Raw genomic sequence first — 17,676 nt, forward strand, 5'->3', positions numbered from 1 at the left:
AATGAGAAAGCTGATTGTCTATTTCATCTCCAGTGAAAATTCTCTGACAGCCTTCCTCCATCATCTCCACTTCTCCTTAAAAATCTCCTCCACCAGGAAGCCCTTTTTCAAGTCAAGTCTAACCTCAGTCTTTTATGCTGTATCCTAAACCCTTTTTCTCTTTGTTGAGACTCCCATGGAGATTGAAAACAGCTGCTCTCCATTTACCTTTAAAAAAAACAATCCTGTCAAGTTCCTTCTATTTCAATCCTACCCTCCCAACCTTCCAATCCACCCCCAAGCCTGGCTCCAAGGTGACAGGTCAGTCAGCTGATAGGATCATGTTTCTAATGGTTTCTCTTTTCTTATTCCCTCTAGAGCCTTCTCAGCTGTCCTGGGAAAAGACTTTTGATGACACAAAGTAACAGGTGGGATGGACCAAAAAACAGAGCTGACTATAAAGAAGGTGGATGAGCTGGAAGTTGCAGTCTTGGGTCTGGGAGACTGAGGAATTAAGAACCAGGAGCCCTGGTGGCCCACTCTGAGGGCCTGAGAGAGCTGTCAATATTGCCTTCAGTGGGGGAGGAGGATGGGAAATGGCATCCCATGTTTAAAAGCCCTTTCTGTGTATTTAAGATTCTGCTCAAGTTTTATATTGGATTTGGTTTCTAGTTGATTTTTTCTTTCTGAAAAGCAATTTGGGATCAAAATTCAAGCTTCTGAAACTCTCCAAATTCTGTGTGGGAGAGAGATTATTCCATGAAATAGCAGAAATAGCAGTTAGATTGCCATTGAAAAATGGGACGATTTCTCCTTCCTTTAAATGAATAATTTTTTTTCAAATTTAATTTTCAAATTAATTATTAAATTGAATAAAATTACTTTCCCCTTTTTGGGAAAAAAAGTCACCTGGCAGAGAAACTTGTCAGATAGAAAACTAACACAGAATACAGATTTAATCATTTGTGGGGAGAGAAGCAAGGGAGAAGAGAGAACAGGAGAGCCCACAGAAATTACAAAAGTAATTTCCAGGATAGTTTATTAATTAACTGTATAAATATAGTAGCTAAAAATGTGTATAAAGCTTTAAGGTTTGAAAAGCACTTGACAAATATTATCTCAATGGATCCTCACAAAAACCATGGGAATATTATCCCCATTATAGACATGAAGAAAACTAAGGAAGAAATGAAGGGATTTGCTAAGGGGTCTCACACACCTAGCTAGTGTCAGCCAGCTCCTAGCACCCACTCAACTAAGCTATCTAACTACCTTGGAATTCTTGTGGCTGACATTTGCAATTCTTTTAGAGTGACAACAGATCTATTTACCCAATTGAGTTGTTGCATCATGGTAGCTAGGAAAAAGTTTAGAAGTATTTTAACTCTAAATCCCAAGCATAGTCAGCATTTTGGTTGAGATAGAAAGAAACATTTTACTGAAACCTGGAGGAATAGGGAGAGAGAAGAATCAGGGTAAAATTAAACTGTTCTGTTTAAAGAATAATGAGGGAAAAAGCACTGAATCATGGCTTTATCAACTTGAGTTTGATTTCTTTAAATCTTGCTCCATGGGTATGTTTATTTAAATTATATTTTCTGTACCATTGTTAGACTTTGCTGTTTTAACATTGCAGGGTGGTGATTAGGGAAGTTTCAGGATATATGATATTTTTGTCAGAAAGAGCCACCTCTCCTGGAGCTGGATATGGGGCTCTGAATCCTTGCTGGAAGCCATAAACTCCAACCCTCTCTTCACCTTGTTGGAAATCCAAGGAAGAGAATAGCCTGGCAAAGAATCTCAGAAGTAAAGGACTCTAAAAAGAGACTGAGCCTTTTACAACTCAATTGAAAGTCCACGCTCATACTTCAACAGAAACACCATGATAAAGGAACTCCAAGAACTTTTACTGAAACTAAGATGTCTGCTACCTCTTGCATATGGTTAACATAATTTCTAAATAAAATCGTTTCTATATAAGCAGTTAATTATGTACTTGCACTACAAGGAAAATGATTTGCATTGGAAAAGTAATTTTAAATAACAGAATTTATATAAAAACTATTGTCTCATTTGAGTATTATAATAAAATTTATTTAAATATTAGATCTGGGACATGCATACCACTGAAAACTACATATCATGATAAAAAGAACATGTTTGCAAATGGGTGCCTTAAGAGCTAAGTTTGGTTCCTGTTGAGCAATGTTTTCTAAGGTATGTCTTGTTGATTTATTCTTTGATTTTCTTGAACTAAGTATGTACCAGTACAATAAAAACAAGACACCTTAAAAAAAAAAAAGATAAAGGGACTTTAAGGAACCAATCAGGACTTACAGTTTTATTACAATTAGACAACTCCATGAGGGGTACCCCTTTCTGACAAAGTTTCAGACTCTATAATCTCCCCAAGAAGAATGGGGCATGTAATTAATTGATCAGAAGTTCTATTCATAACCACCCCATTACATAAAATAGTAATCTACTGATCAGGGGTTCCCCAAGTTAACCAAATTAATAAGGAAGAGGCGTTTTATTTTTATAACAAAATCAGATCAGATCAGAAAGGCAACTATTTATAGTATAATCATGGCTAGTTGGATAATAATGACATAACTGGTTCTGTGATAGCAGTATACCAAAAATACTAGCAAAAGTATGTCTGAGATAAAATATTCTTGAGAGCTAAGTTTATAAAATTAAGTGATTTGTTTAACTTATGTCAGATTGGGAAGAGAGAAAGAGAGGGAGAAAAAATTGAAACACAAGATTTTGCAAAGGTGAATGTTGAAAACTTTTTGCATGTATTTGGAAAAATAAAATACCATTAAAAATAAAATTAAGTGATTATTCAAATTCTGTGATCCCCAACATACCCAAATCAGTAGGTCTACTCAAATTTTGAGTCCTCCTAGGATAAGGGCAGGCTCTGTGTTTGGCTCTCTTTATCATGCCTATTTTAGTGCCATATTACAAGATTTTAAAAGACTTCTAGGAGGTGGATGCTGATGGTAGTGATAGTGATGATGGCGGGAGTAGTGATGGTGGTAATGATAGTAAGCACCAGAATGGGATATACTAAAAAATAAGAATCTGTGAACAAGAACTAGAAAGAAAAGGAAGAAAGAGAACAGAAGTAGGAGAAACAGAGGAAAACACTGGCAGAAAATTAAAGCAGAAGAGAAGAGTTAAGAATAGAAAAAGGAAGGGAAAGGAAGACCAAAGACAATGGGACTCTTTTCTATGAGCCAGCTTCTAATGCACTATTATAATAACTACTTGCATGCAATACTCAGGGCCCGCTCTCTCACCCAGATTGTTCCTTCCTTTTCCACTACTCACCAGACACCTTGAGCTTGAATTCTAATGTGTCTTCACCAACTCTGCAAGCATATGTGCCTTCATCCTGCCTGGTGACCATGCCCACCACCAGCCGGTGTTTTGTTCCCTTGTCTTCTTGGGAGAGGCGCTGGGAACGACTGAGTTCAGTGCCATCCTTATACCAACACACTCTTACATGGGCCTCTGATGTCTCACATTCAAACTGGGCCTGGCCCCCCAACACAGCTTCCACATAGCCTCCTGCTACATCTTTGTGTAGGAAATGGACGAGATCTGAAACCATATGGTCAACAAGGTAAGTGTCCTGAGAAATTGAAATTAGATAATATTAGATAAATGTAAATAAATATAAAAGATAAATAAAATAGAGAAATATAAATATAAATAAATAAAGATACAGGCAGATTAGTCACTACAAATGATGGTCTCATTAGTTAGAAGCATTTCTCATTTATCTTGATTGCCCAAAATCTTGCTTTCAAGTCTCCCCCAAAGCAGCAATCTCTTGTGCTTCCATACTCATAGAACAACTGTTTAAAAGTTTTCTTATTCTGAGTTGGAAATTTGCTTTTGTAACATCTTCATTGCTCCTAATTCTGTTTTGTGGGACCCAGCAGAACAATCTACTCTCTCTTAGACAGATAAGAGATAAAGATAAATCCTTTGTCTTTAAGGATTAAAGATAAGATTAATAAGATAAATTTTAAGATAAAATCCTTAAGATAAATCCTGCAACTGCTTGAAGACAGCAATCATGTCCCATCAAAGTCTCCCCTCTCCCAGGCTAAATATCCTTTGCTTTTTCAACCAAAACATATGATATGGCTTAAGACCCCTTTACTAAAATAACTGTTTGGACATGTATACATATATTGTATTTAACTTATACTTTAAAATATTTAACATGTATTGGTCAACCTGCCATCTGGAGGAAGGGGTGGGGGGAAGGAGGGAAAAAGTTGGAACAAAAGGATTTGCTGAAAAATTACCTATGCATATATCTTGTAAATAAAAAGCTATAATAATAATTTTAAAAAAGCAAAATGATAAGAAAGACCCCTTTACTATCCTGGTTGCCCTTCTCTGGACATGTTCTGCTCTCTCAATGTACTTCTGAAAAGGTGGCTCCCAGATTTGAAGGTGGTCTTTCAGTCCACCTTCTGCTCTGGACATGATGCTGCTGCCATAGTAGCCTAAGATCTCAATCCTATTTTTAGCAGCTGGCTCACATTATTGACTGACAGGCAACAAAAATTCCACTCCTTTCTTCTTATTATTATTTTTGAATGAAGTTAATTATTAAGCATCCATATGCTCAATTAAACTAATTTTGCAACTATTTCCACTTAAGTAAAATATCATAGTGTATCTTTTCAGTCACTTTTTCTTGTGTGAGCATATTACAGCCTCTCAACAAAAATACTGAGAAGCAAGTATTTCTCCTGTCTAAATCCACTAGAGATGTTCAGTTATATCCAATTCTTCTTGGAAATAATGCCCTTCACTACCCATCTCTACCACCCCACCTCCACTCCTGCTACCTTCCTGCCCCCAATAAGCTTACGACTTTCTTATAGGAATTTCTGCAAAAGATTAGGCTTAGAACAGGAAGTATCTTAGTCATTGCCTTCAGTGTTGACCTAAATGGATGGTTTAGAAAATGATTCTCTAGGATGACTGGCCATTTTAAGAGATTATGCTGTTTGATGAAGTCAACTATTCCCGGAGCTTTTTTCCAAACTCTGAATTCTTGCTCAAGCTCAATGGAGAAATTTTCTTTCTCAAAGAATCCTATAAAACATGACTTCAAAATGATCTGTATTCAAGGGATGGCTGAGGACATGAGGAGACTGTCAGTTTGGACATTTCTCTCTTTAAGTGGATATCAATTTAATCAATATAATTACTTCTGATCAGGGTTGTGCTCCAAATATAGGCCACCATGTTTGTTTGTTTTCTTTGATTCTAATAAATCCATGGATTGCTAGACAGGGCAGTGGACTGAGCAGGGAGCCCGGGGTCAGCAAGCCCCAGAATCTGGCCTCAGATACTTACTATCTGACTGATGTGGTTTGCCTCAGTTTCCTCATTTGTAAAAATGGAGATCATAATAGCACCGACCTCCCAGCTTTGTGGGGAAGATCAAATAAGATAATAAATGTCAATGCTTGGCACCTACCAAGTGCTATTTAAATGTTAGCTATTGTTATTATAAAATCCTCCCCATTATATGACGTAGGATTATTAACCCCATTTTATAGAGGAGAAAACTGAGGTCCAGAAAGGATGAGAAACTTGCCTAAAACCAATACCTCGTTCACTACAAAAAGGTCTCCCACCTGGGATTCGAACCCAAGGCTCCCGACTCCAAGTCCGGAGCGCTCTCTCACCCTAAACAACTGTGAGTCCACTTGGAAAACTCGATCTCCCACAAATGGGGAGGGGGGTGAGGGCGGGAGCCCGCACCTCAGAGGCGATCCCGGAGCCGGTGCCCGTCCCGCCCCGCGCGCACCTTGCACGGAGAGCTGGTAGGCGATGCGATCCCCGGGACTGAGACACTCGTAGAGGCCGGCGTCGTCCCTGGCCACGTCTCGCACCCGCAGCACCCGCCGCTTCTCGGAGGCCTGGAGCTCGTACTTGGGCCCGCTGGGCAGGGCCCGGCCGTCCTTCAGCCACGTCACGGCCGCAGCCTGGTCCGAGAGCTCGGCCAAGAGCCGGGCCTCCTCGTGCAGTCGGGCCGAGATCTTCTGCACGGCCGCAGACTTGTTGGTGATGCGCACCGGCGCGGCTGCAACACCGCGGGGGAGACGAAAGATGGGCAGAGTTAGGAATGGGGGGGCGGCCGGGCATGGGCAGAGTTGGGAGGGGATGGTCAGGGAAGAAGGGAAGGGGAGAGGGAAAGGGGAAGGGGAGAGGGACAGGGGAAGGAGAGGGACGGGGGAAAGGCAAGAGGAAGGGGAGGGGAAAGGGAGAGGGAGAAAAGAAGGGGGAAAGGAGGCAGGTAAGAAGAAATGAAGCAAGGGAGGGAAGGAGGAAAAGGAAAGAAAAGAAAGGAGAGAAGGAAAGGAGGAAGTGAGGAAGAGGGGGAGGAAGGAAAAAAAGGAAGGAGGGAGGATTTAAGACAAACTGCTTTCTAGCTATAACACCCTCATCTTGTACTTGTGAAGCCAGCTATTCAAAGTGTAAGAGACTTCTCCCAATTAAATTTAATCTATTAGATTTGAACTAAAGCCAGTTTTTGGTCATTTTCACACAGTTGAGCATTACACCTATGCATAAGAAATATCTTTCATCATTTCCTCTCCCTCATGTCTCAGTTTCAATTTTGTCAACTTTAAAGTCTCTCAAGTGATAAAGTCTATCTGGTGATAGCTCACATTTATAAACTGTTTTGAGATTAATAAAATGCTTTCTTCAGAGGGTCTGTGGAATAAAATACTTTTACTCCCATTTTACAGATGGGAAACTGAACCTCAAGAGTTTAAAACAAGAATTCAAAGAAGGTCCTCTGATTCCAAATGCAAGGGCCTTTCCACTACAGCACTGTATGCCCTTATTCATCCAGAGCTGTAGTCTGCACACAAGAGGCACTTAAATACTTTTGAATGAATGGATACAGGAAGATCCTAAGGTCCCAGTGGAGGTTCAAGAAAAGGAATCCACAGGCCCTGGCTAGCAAATCTCCCTGAGGTCAGGTATGTCTGTGAGTTGGGAAGGAAGCTTGAGTCCTACCTTTGACCTCCATCCGGATACTGCTCTCTATGCCATTGGCCACAAATTTGAGTTGAGCGCCATCCAAGTTGGCAGGAACAGGACTGATAGTTAGGGAGTGTTGGGTGCCTTTGCAACGAATCACATATATGTCACTAACTGGCAGGGCTTGCCCATCCAAGAACCATTCACCAGAAGATGCCACGGTGAGGTCCACAGTGAAAGTCACTTCCCCACCAGCTATTGCTTCAACAGCTCGAAGGGGTGTCTTGACAGCCAGTTGGGGTTCTGAGGGGAAATGAGAGGGACCATAGGTCAATCCTGGGGAGGACCCCAAATCTGGGGTACTGTGGACAAAAAGGTGACACAGGGAAAGCAGAGAACCAATGGTCCTCTTGAGTAAGACTCACTCCTCCATACCCATCCTGCTCTTCCTACCTAATCTCAGCTAATTTACATCCTTTCCCAACCTTCAAAACCTGGATCCAAGCCACTATGACCCCCACCTACAAAAAGCAAGGTTCCATTCTTAACAATCAACAGAATTAATTATTTATTGAACATCCACAATAAGATTTCAACAGAGGTTATAACTTGTAGATCATGCCTCCCAAAGGGTCCGTGAATAAATTCAAGGGGCCTGTGAACTTGGATAGGAAACAAAGTCTCTCTTTACTTAATTACTGCCCCCTAAATAAGAATTTAGCATTTCCTTCCATTCTCAATATAAGCAATAAGATGTGATTCTGAGAAGGCATCCTCACGTTTTACCAGACAGTCACAGGGGATTAGGACGTAATAAATGCTAAGAACCCCAATCTAAAAGAAGCGAGCCTCTCTAATTGCCCTCAGAAGGCTAAAGTCACCCTCTACAACACAGGGAGAACCTCAATTGGGGCTCTCTTCTTTATCCCCTTTAGGACTAGGCACAATCTCCAGCCTCTGGCTCCCCTGATGGAGAAGGCCCCCCTTGTCCTCCTATCTCAGCTCAGAGAGAAAGTAGGATTGCCTTTGCTCCAGGGTACCTGACAAATATCCAGGCTGCCAAAGGAGTGAGTGAGAAGAAGTTGTGGGGGCTTGGGGGCATTTGGTATGATGTTACTTGAGGTTGTAGAGAGGTGGAAGAAAGGAACAAAAATCCCATCTCCCATCTCTTAGCCTCTATAAGGCTTACAAGGCAAGTTCATCATGACAATTCTGTGGGATAGGCAGGCTAGGGATTATTATCCCCATTTAACAGAAGCGCCTTGCCCAGGGTCACAGAGCCAGAAGCTCAAGCCTCCAAGTTTAATGTTCTTTTTGTTCCTCTGTCCCTCTCCCCTTCTCCCCCCCAGCACCCCTCATGATGGACTACCACACTCTCTTACCCAGGTGGATGGTTCCTGGAAACTCAAGGTAGGGGCCCTGGCCAAAGCTGTTGACGGCCGCCACTCGGAACTGATAGGCTCCAGCCTCGAGCAGACCACTCACAGTCACTTCGAGTGTGGAGACTCTCTCTGCCTCATGGCACCGAGTCCACCGCTGGCTGCCCAGCCTCCTCTTCTCCACCAGGTAGCCATCAATGCCAATAGGCCGATCTAGCTGTGGTGGGGACCAGCCAAGTGTCACAGAGCTGTCTGTTTTGGCCTTCACCACGGGTTCGGAGGGGGCTTGTGGAGGAGGCTTCCTGGGAGCTAGAGGGAGGAGCACCCACATACAAACAAGGAAAGAAAGGAAATGTGTAAAGCATAGTCACTTCTGGGAAGCCCCCAGCCCACTCCCTCCCACATCAGCTCCAGAGACTGAGACAAGGGGGCCCTTCTTACAGTTTAGGAATTCCCATGGGATGTTTAATGGATGAAATGGAAAGAAGAATCCAAGGGTCTCAAAGTAGGAGATCCAACCACCAACCACCAGACTTAAACCACTCCTGAGCAGAATCTTCTCTATAGCTTCCCCAAAGGGCCTCCAGTTTGTATGTGAATACCTCCATGGATAGGGAGTTTACTACCTCCTAAAACAGCCAGCTCATTGCACTGTTGAATTGATCTCACAATTAAAAAGTTCTGCTATTAACCCCAAATTCTTCTCTTTATGATGTCCACTCCTCAGTCCTACTTCTGTCCTGTGGCCACACAGAATGAATCTGTTTCCTCTTCTATATGACAAACCTTCCTCCTATATGATAAGCTTTGTTCATTTTATAGACAAAGAAGACTGAATCCCATGTAAAAGCCCAAGGTTATAAGAAATTGAGATCAAACACAGTATCCTTATTCCCACATTTCTGCCTTTTCCATTAAATTGAACGATCCCCCTGATACTCTCATGCTGTCCTACTGAGCAGTACCTAAAATTTTAGTGGGAATGAGTCTAATATATGCTCATTCCCAAAGGGAACATGGAGAGACCAATGTCGTGGCCCCAAACCAAAATGGTCGCATCAAGAACCATGTGGAGCCAGTGTAGAGCTCTAGGGAGGCAACATAGTACAGTAGGAATACAATAATATATAATATAGTACAGTGCTTGTCCCCTTGAGAAGGGTTTAAATCTCAGGTCTGACAGCAATGTGCCTCTGACTGAGTCAGTTTCTGAGCTTGATTCCATATCTGTAAAATATGTCTGACTCCTTCACAGGCCTGTTGGGAGGTAACCCCTTGGTAACAGGGTTGTTAGGTTGGGGTGGGAGGCCCCACATCACACCAGGTAGATGGCCAGGTCTAGTCGTCAATGCATGGGACTGATCCTGTCTGTCCTAAGCAAGAGCAGAGAAGATGAAAGATGGGAGCTGTGGGATTGTAGGACCTGGGATCGGATGGAAGATTATAGTTTCGGAGCTGATTTTACAGATATGGAAAGCAAGGCTCTTCTCCCAAGCCAGAGTTCTTCCAATGTGCCACTCAGTCATCAAGGACTGAAGGTGACCTTAAAGCCCATTGAATCCAAACCCCTCACATCTCATATGGAGAAACTGAAGCCAAGAGTCACTCATCCAGGCTTGCCAGATTGCAAATAGCCAGGATTCTGTTTGAACTCAGTCTTTCCTTCTCCAAATCCAGAGCGGGATTCTGGGATCAGTGTCCAGAAAAACCTAACACTGCAGATGATCCCCAAGAACTAAACCTGAGCCCTGAGTTTTTCCCTTTGGCTTCAGGATCTGTTCTGTGGCCTGGGGAGTCAGCTCCCCACCACCACCCAGACCACGCCCGGATTCAACTCTCCCCGCCCCTATCTGAGGTCCTTGCTGCAGGTCTCACCGGACACAAGGAACTGGGTGGAGGTCCTGCACTCGCCAGCCAGGAAGGCGACCTCCCCAGCGTCCTCCTGGCGGCACTGTTTGATGGTCAGGGTGTGGCAGGTGCCTGTGGAAGTGATGGTCATGCGGTCCCCAGCCTTGACCTCCTCCTGGTTCCTCAGCCATTGGATGGGCTCAGCCGGGTCTGCCAGCTCCACGCAGAAGATGGCTGTGTCCCCGCTCAGCACCATGGTCTTCCTTGGGAGCTTCTTGGTGATGTTGCCTGGAGGGAGAGAAGGGGATTAGGGAGAGGAGGGGTGTTCTGATAAGCCGGCTGCCCACTCTCTGGGAGGCCCCAGTGCAGCCCCGGCCCCTGCCCCAGCCCGAGGGGACCTGCCTTGGACAGAAAGCTCAGCAATGGTCCTACTGCCCTCCTTCATCTCACAGATGTACACGGCGTCATCGTCCGTGGTGACGTTCTGCACAGTCAGCCGGCGCCACGTGCCCTCCTCCTCGATGTGATACTTGTGGCTCTGCCGCAGTATGGTCTCCTCCTTATACCAAGAAGCCTCCGTGGCCGGCAGGGGCACCTCGCACTGGAACATGGCAGACTCCTTCTCCCGGACCTCCAGGTCATGCAGCTTCTTCTTGAAGGGCACAATGGGCTCTGGGGAAAAGAGGACACGGAGGCAGAGCTTCAGACTGAGACTGCAAAGGAAGCAGGGGGATGCCTGGAAACTGACAGCTTGGGAGAGATGGGGGAAGAGACACAAAATGAGGGCAGGGGAGGGGTGTGATGAAGCTTGGGGAGTCAGTAAAGTCAGAATGGAGAAAAAGACAGATGATTGAGAAGAATCCCCAGAACTGAAAAGACAAAGAAGAAAGGAAAAGAAAGGAGAGGAGAGGGGAGGGGAGGGGAGGAGAGCAGAGAAGAAAGGAGGAGAGGAGGGGAGGGAAGGGAAAGGGAGGAAAGGAAGGGGAAGGAGGGGAGAGAAAAAAGAAAGGAAAAAAGAGAGAGAAAGGAAAAGGGAGGAAAAGAGATAAGAGGAGGGAAGGAGGGAGGGAGGAAGGATTTATTAAGGGCCTACTATATGCCAGACATTGTGCTAAATGCTTTACAAATATTTAATTTTATCTGTATAACAAACATGGGAGATAGGTGTTGTTATTGTCCTATTTTTTCATTTGAGACAGGAAAAAAGATACAGAATATTCCATGGGCAACCTCAGTTTCGTGCTATGCTAAATAAAATAGGTTAAATTAGCTGACCTCTATGGCTCCTTCCAGCTAGTTCTATGATATTCTCTCTCTCTCTCTCTCTCTCTCTCTTTCTCTCTCTCTCTCTCTCTCTCTCTCTCTCTCTCTCTCTCTCTCTCTCTCTCTCTCTCTCTCTCTCTCTCTCTCTCTCTCTCTCTCTCTCTCTCTCTCTCTCTCTCTCTCTCTCTCTCTCTCAGACGTGAATCATTATTGCTAAACTCAGCTAACGATGGTATTTGGGGAGTTACTCTGTTCAGTTCACCCCCAGTGTCAGGAATCTCACATATGCAGAGTGAAATAGGGAAAAAGTATCTAGTGACTAAAGTGAGGGAGGGGAGACCCTGGGGGATGGACAGTGAGAGAGATGACAAGAGCCTCAAAAAATGGGGGAGAACATCGCCCCCTGTGAAAAGTGGAAGACAGGAAAAGAGAAGAGAGCATCAAAGACGAAGGCGTCTAGAGTAAGAGAGACAATAGGGGAAGTCTGGGAGGATAAAAATGGATGGTGAGTGATGGATGTCCTGAGCCTGAAAGGAGAGAAATTGGGGGGGGGAGGGGACTCCTTTAGTTAGAGACAGGAGAGATTAGAGGAAGAGAGAAATCTGAGTCTGAAGACACTGGAGAAGGGAGACAGAGAAAAATAGGGAGATGGGAAGTGAGAGATGCTCAAAACCGAATATCCAGGAAACAGATGCACATTCAGAGTGAGAGCTGGGAAAGTTATGTTGGAGATACTCAGAAACCGAAAGGGGATGTGAGTGGCTAGAAAGTGGAGAAGGAATAGAGGCAGAGGTAGACGCTGAGAGAAGTTCTCAGGTCCTGAGAGACAGAGGGGAGTATAAAGGGAAAGAAGGAGGTGATAAGAGAGAGATGCCCAGAGCCAAGAAGAGATAAGAGAGAGGCCCACCCAGTTAGAGACAGACTAAAGATAGACTAAAAACGGGAGGGGAGGGGAGATGTTGGGACTAGGGCAAAGAAAGAGAGGGAGGGATGCTTAAAGCCTAAGAAACTAAGGAAATATAAGAGAGAAAGTCATACAGATTATGAAACAGGGAAGATAATAAGTAGGGGAGAAATGCCTAGAGTCTGGAGGGGAAAGCTAGAGTGAATGGTGTGACTGGTGCTTGGTGCATTTAGGAGTCCATGAAAGCTTTCTGGTGAAGGGAAATTGATTTTAAGGAGAATTTAAAAGAGAAGGAAAAATCCATTCTCAATTGAATGACCTTTAGATTTTCTTCCCTTGTGCCCCAAAGGGCACCGTGTCCCAAATGACTTCGAAGGATCGCTCTCAATTCCTGGCACCACACCCACAAATGCCACCGCAGTTCAGGCCCTCAGAGTATCTCAGGGCTTGCAGAAACCTGGGAAGTCATCCAGTCCAATCCTTAATGACACAATAATCCATTCTGCAATATCCCTACCAAGTGATTGTCCACCCCCACCTAAAGACTTCCACAAGTGGGGAACAAACTCCCTACCTCCAGAAGCAGCCCATTCTACTTTGAGACACCCCAATTGTTGGAATGATTCTTCCCCCACCCCACCATTTTATTTTTTATCCTTTCCTACTAAATGCTGGATGACTAAAAATATGTTGAAGGAGCTACCTGTTGGTAGGATGTATCTAGAAAGTGGATTCCAACTTCTCTGCAGAAAGACATTGACTGCTGTTCCTGGTTGAGCCCAGTACCTTAGAATAATCCAAACCATTGCCTCTTTTTGCACTGAGACTTACACTTCACATAGGGATCAATTTGACTATCTTTCTGAAGCATTCTAGTCATAACTATAAAGTCAGAAGTGGGATTACTCATTCATGAATGAGAGATTCACGCTCCCAAAACATATTTCAACAGACTGGACTAGGAAGCTAGAGTCAACCAGACAGGGGGAAAAAAGAAAGAAAAGAACAGGATGCGATAGAAAGAACATTAAGTCTAAAATCAAAAGACCTAGATTCAAATTCTGGCTTTGACATGTACTATTGAGATGACCACAGCAAATACCTTCTTTTCTCTGAGATATTTCTTCCTTCTTTGTAAAATGATAATATTTCATTTACTTGTCTCACAGAATTGTAAAGAAGAAAAATTTTCATGAGCCTTATAGAGCCGCAGAAATAGGAATTCTTATTATAAATGTTTAGTCCTGCCCTCAGATCCAAAAACTCAATTGCAATTACAGAAGGAATAGCTAATGGAATGATCTTAAGTGAAGGATTCAAGTGGACCTCAATCTCAATATGAGTCAATTGTGTAATTTGGCAGCCAAAAGAGCTCATGCTGGTCTTTTGTCTTGGTGAGACTGACTCTAGAATGTTATATTCAATTAGAATGCCACATTTTAGGAAGCACTTTGACAAGCTGTGGCCAGAAGTAGATGACCAGGATTAATTAGAGGATTTCTAAGAAAATATTGATTGAACAGGGAATTTTTAAACTGGAGGGGAAAAAATAACAAAAAGAAAGATTGTTATTAACTCTCTTAAGGTATCTGAAGATACTATTGCATAGAAAAGGAATCAAACTTTTTCTAAAATAAGAATTGGACAAATATCAAGTAGTATTAGATATAGTTGATAGAGCACTGGACTTCCAATAAGAAAGACTTGAGTTTAAGTCCTCAATCAGAGACTGTGTCACCTGACAAGTTCTTTAATCCCACTCTGCTTCAGTTTTCTCAACTGTCAAGTGGAAATAATAATAGTATCTCTCTCATGGGGTTATAAAGCTCAAACGAGTTATATGTAAAGCATTCTGTAAACCTTAAATATCAGTTATTATGTTAGCTATTAAATTATAGAAAGACTGATTTCAGCTCAAAAGAAAGGAAACTTACTGATCAGTCATGAAATTAATAGTTATGAAAATAACTAAATCAAGGATGTAATAAGTTCTCCATCAAAACAGATCTACAACCGGAGATCATATGTCAGCCTGTCAGGAATATTATAGGAGGAATTTCTGTTCAGATGGAGGGTTGGTCTATAAGATCCTTGGGTCAGTAGCAGTAGAGCATAGAGCCTGGAGTAAGGAAGATTCATCTTTGTGAGCTAAAAATCTGGCCTCAGACACTTACTAACTGCATGGTCCGGAGCAAATCCCTTAACCCTGTTTGGCTCAATTTCCTCATTTGTAAAATGAGCCGGAGAAGGAAATGGAAAACCACTCTAGTATTTCTGCCAAGAAAACCCCAAATAGAATCCCCAAGAGTCAGACACAACTGAAGAGCAACAAGATCTCTAAGGTCCTTCTGACCTCTGAAATCCTATAATTCTATGAATGTCTCCTAAGGATCTTCAAATATATATTATTCTGCCTATCTTATTTCCCATTCATGCAAGTGATAATTGTTAGGTTGTAAGCTCCTCAGAGGGAGGGATTATTTTATGTCTTCCTTCTGTATCTCCACTGCTTAGCATAATACCCATAGTAATTAATTAATGATTTTAAAATGCTTATTGGCTCTACCTTTGCATCAGACTTCTATTAGTTGATTTTTCCAATGGTTTCAAATTTTTTCTTTCATATTTGGACAAGGCTAGGCACCCTAAGCAAACTTCCTTTCAGGTCCCTCCATCTCTTTACCCAGACTCCTACCACAGCTTCTGCTTTTCCTTCTCTTTTAAATTCTCCTTAAAATCAATTTCCCTTCACCAGAAAGCTTTCCTGGACTCCTCACTCTAGCTTCCCCATAGTCTTATGTTGACTACAGCCTCTCAGGAATGGGGTAGTCACAGGGAAGGAAGGTGAAGGGAACTGGCCTGGATATCAGCTTAAATCACTGATTTTGAGGTGACCTAAACTTTTCTAGGTACTTGTTTATATTTCCTTGTTTATATCTTGCTGGAAGGGGAGGTGGAATTAGATCTCTGTCAGCTGAAAATGAAGGTATTGGATTGGATGATCTTTGAGCTCCCTCCCAACTCAAAATCTCCTGTTTCTAAATTGACAAGGGATTAGAAGTGGTATGAATGGAACCTACAAAGCTGCCAACCAGTCAGTCAGAAGGCCTTTGGATTGGTTGAGAACGAACCTGGGAGTTGGAAGAATAGATCAGTGAGCTCAAGTCAGGGTAGGATGAATCCAAAATTTAACATGGGGATATTCTGAGGAGAAGAGGGTTTATATTCAGTGTTATAAAAAAAACTGGTGGTCCAAGAGAAAGGAAAATCAATTTTTAGGTCCTTAGCCTAATTTTATAATAGTAGCTCACATTTATAAAGCACCTCAAAGTTGGCAAAGAACCTGACAGAAGTTATCTCACAACACTCTTGAGAGGTGAATGTTCATATTATCCTTTTTGAGGATAATGGAGGAACCCAAATCATAGAAAGGGTAAGTGATACCTGTTCTGGTATCAGTGTTTGAGAAATGTTTGAGCATTTGAGAAGGGGTTTGACAGAACCCTTAATTCCAAATCCAGCATTCTAAGCACCATATGATATTGCCTCTAGTTTGAAAGCTGATTCCTGACGATGATTTGGATGGCTTCTCATGCATCCACATTTAATGACCTTCCTCTTGTGTGTTAATATATTATGCTCTCTAGCCCCTTGTGAACAAAGCTCAAAAAAACACCCATTCACATTCTGGACTGTGCAGATTCAGAGTGGAGGAAAACGGGAAGCAGAGACCAGAGTAGATTATCCATCAATGGTGGCAGTGGACGGCAAGACAGAGAAAATAGGACCAGTAATTGGAAATCAGGTGCAGGAGGTCTCTAAAACCAGGATGCCAAATAGGCTCAGGAATCCAGAAAGGTCTTAAAAAAAAACCTGAAGTGTTAAACCCCAACAGGAATCAGAAATTATGGACAGTTTATTTAGTAAATAGAGAAAAGATCCAAGGCAATCCCAATAAATTCTGGTGTAAGGAATCTTAGTGAGTAAGGAATCTTAAGTGTGTCTTAGCCATGTCTTCTATGTAACTTTTTGCTGAGAACATGAGAATGTACTTGCAAATATCTGAAGGAATTGCAGGAAAGCACAAAGAAGCTGAAAAGCTACTATTCTAGTGCATCTATTATTTAATTAATTAATGAGTATCCTTTATTGCAGGTCTGTGTTCACCTCAGAAACCTGACAAGTTTCTTGAGTAAAATACAGTCCTCCTAAAGGAAGGAATAAATATTCTCTTTGGTGGGTTTCTTGTGATGAAGCAACTTGTACCTGGGAGGTTGCTATATCTTAAGAGTCACGGATCAAATGAGAATACTTAGTATTTTACCTTCTTTGTTCTCAACCTATAAAAACTCCTTAATGGAAAGGAACTTTGAGGATTTGGGCTAGAAAGACTTGTACAAATTTGTCTACCAATGGTTCCCACTTGAGACTCTATATAGCTATATAACCATGAGTCCTCCCAGCCAAGGAATTCAGATGTTGGTGCTTTCTCAGAGTGATGATGATGTATGTTGCATGTTTTTTGTTTGTTTGTTATAGTGGCTACTATGTTTGTTAATTGTGTATTTCTTTTGTACTAAAAGTTTTCTTTTCTCTTATGTTTTATTTAAATCAAGGTTCTCAGCAGTAATAAACTTGTAGCTACCCTCTTTAAGAATATGCTTGTTGAATGCAAATTCCAAACCTAGATTAATCTTTTCTCTGAATAGAAAATGCCATCTGCATCCTGAAAAAGAACTATGGATATTGAATGTAAATCAACATATGCTATATTCACTTCTTTTATCTGTTTTTTTTCTCTCCGATGGTTTTTGCTTTTTGTTCTGATTTTTCTCTCCTAACATGATTTGTAAAGAGATGTATATTAAAAAGTTAACATACATGAATAACTAGAAAAATAAAACGATTAATTTTAATAAAGTAAATAGGAAAAAGAGTCCTGCATCTGAATACCCAGGACCCCTAAACTAATTTCAAGAAGAGATGGTGGTAGCCCAGAAAGAAAATATTTCATCAAGGTTAGAGACCCAAGGCAGGATGCTGGAATCCAACCCTACCTCAAAGTGCAATTGGATCATAACAAGTGATTGCTGATTTCTAACCAGCTTCTGGGGGGAACTACCTTTTAGGCAGAGGGCCCTTCCCCACAATGGCAGAATGTCAGGCTGCCATATATAGACTAAGAGTTCCAAAGAGGAGTGTGTTGAAGTTTAGTAATTTAGCTACCACTATTGTCACTTCACTTAGCTGTGATGACTTTCATAG

General features: G+C 42.2%; 1 protein-coding gene across 12 annotated transcripts in view; it reads right to left on the reverse strand.

Moving 5' to 3' along the window:
• OBSCN (obscurin, cytoskeletal calmodulin and titin-interacting RhoGEF) overlaps positions 1-17,676 on the reverse strand; it is a 324,327-nt gene that overhangs the window by 284,334 nt on the left and 22,317 nt on the right. For all 12 annotated transcript variants that reach the window (XM_031960192.1, XM_031960208.1, XM_031960173.1 and 9 more), the window contains exons 3-8: positions 10,647-10,916; positions 10,272-10,532; positions 8,400-8,705; positions 7,054-7,320; positions 5,834-6,109; positions 3,322-3,594 (exon numbers count right to left, since the gene is read on the reverse strand). In XM_031960192.1, coding sequence (XP_031816052.1) covers positions 3,322-3,594; positions 5,834-6,109; positions 7,054-7,320; positions 8,400-8,705; positions 10,272-10,532; positions 10,647-10,916 — 1,653 coding nt within the window. The remainder of the gene's footprint in view (positions 1-3,321; positions 3,595-5,833; positions 6,110-7,053; positions 7,321-8,399; positions 8,706-10,271; positions 10,533-10,646; positions 10,917-17,676) is intronic.

This window comes from Sarcophilus harrisii, chromosome 1 (assembly GCF_902635505.1).
Source record: "Sarcophilus harrisii chromosome 1, mSarHar1.11, whole genome shotgun sequence".
NCBI classification, from domain to species: Eukaryota; Metazoa; Chordata; class Mammalia; order Dasyuromorphia; family Dasyuridae; genus Sarcophilus; species Sarcophilus harrisii.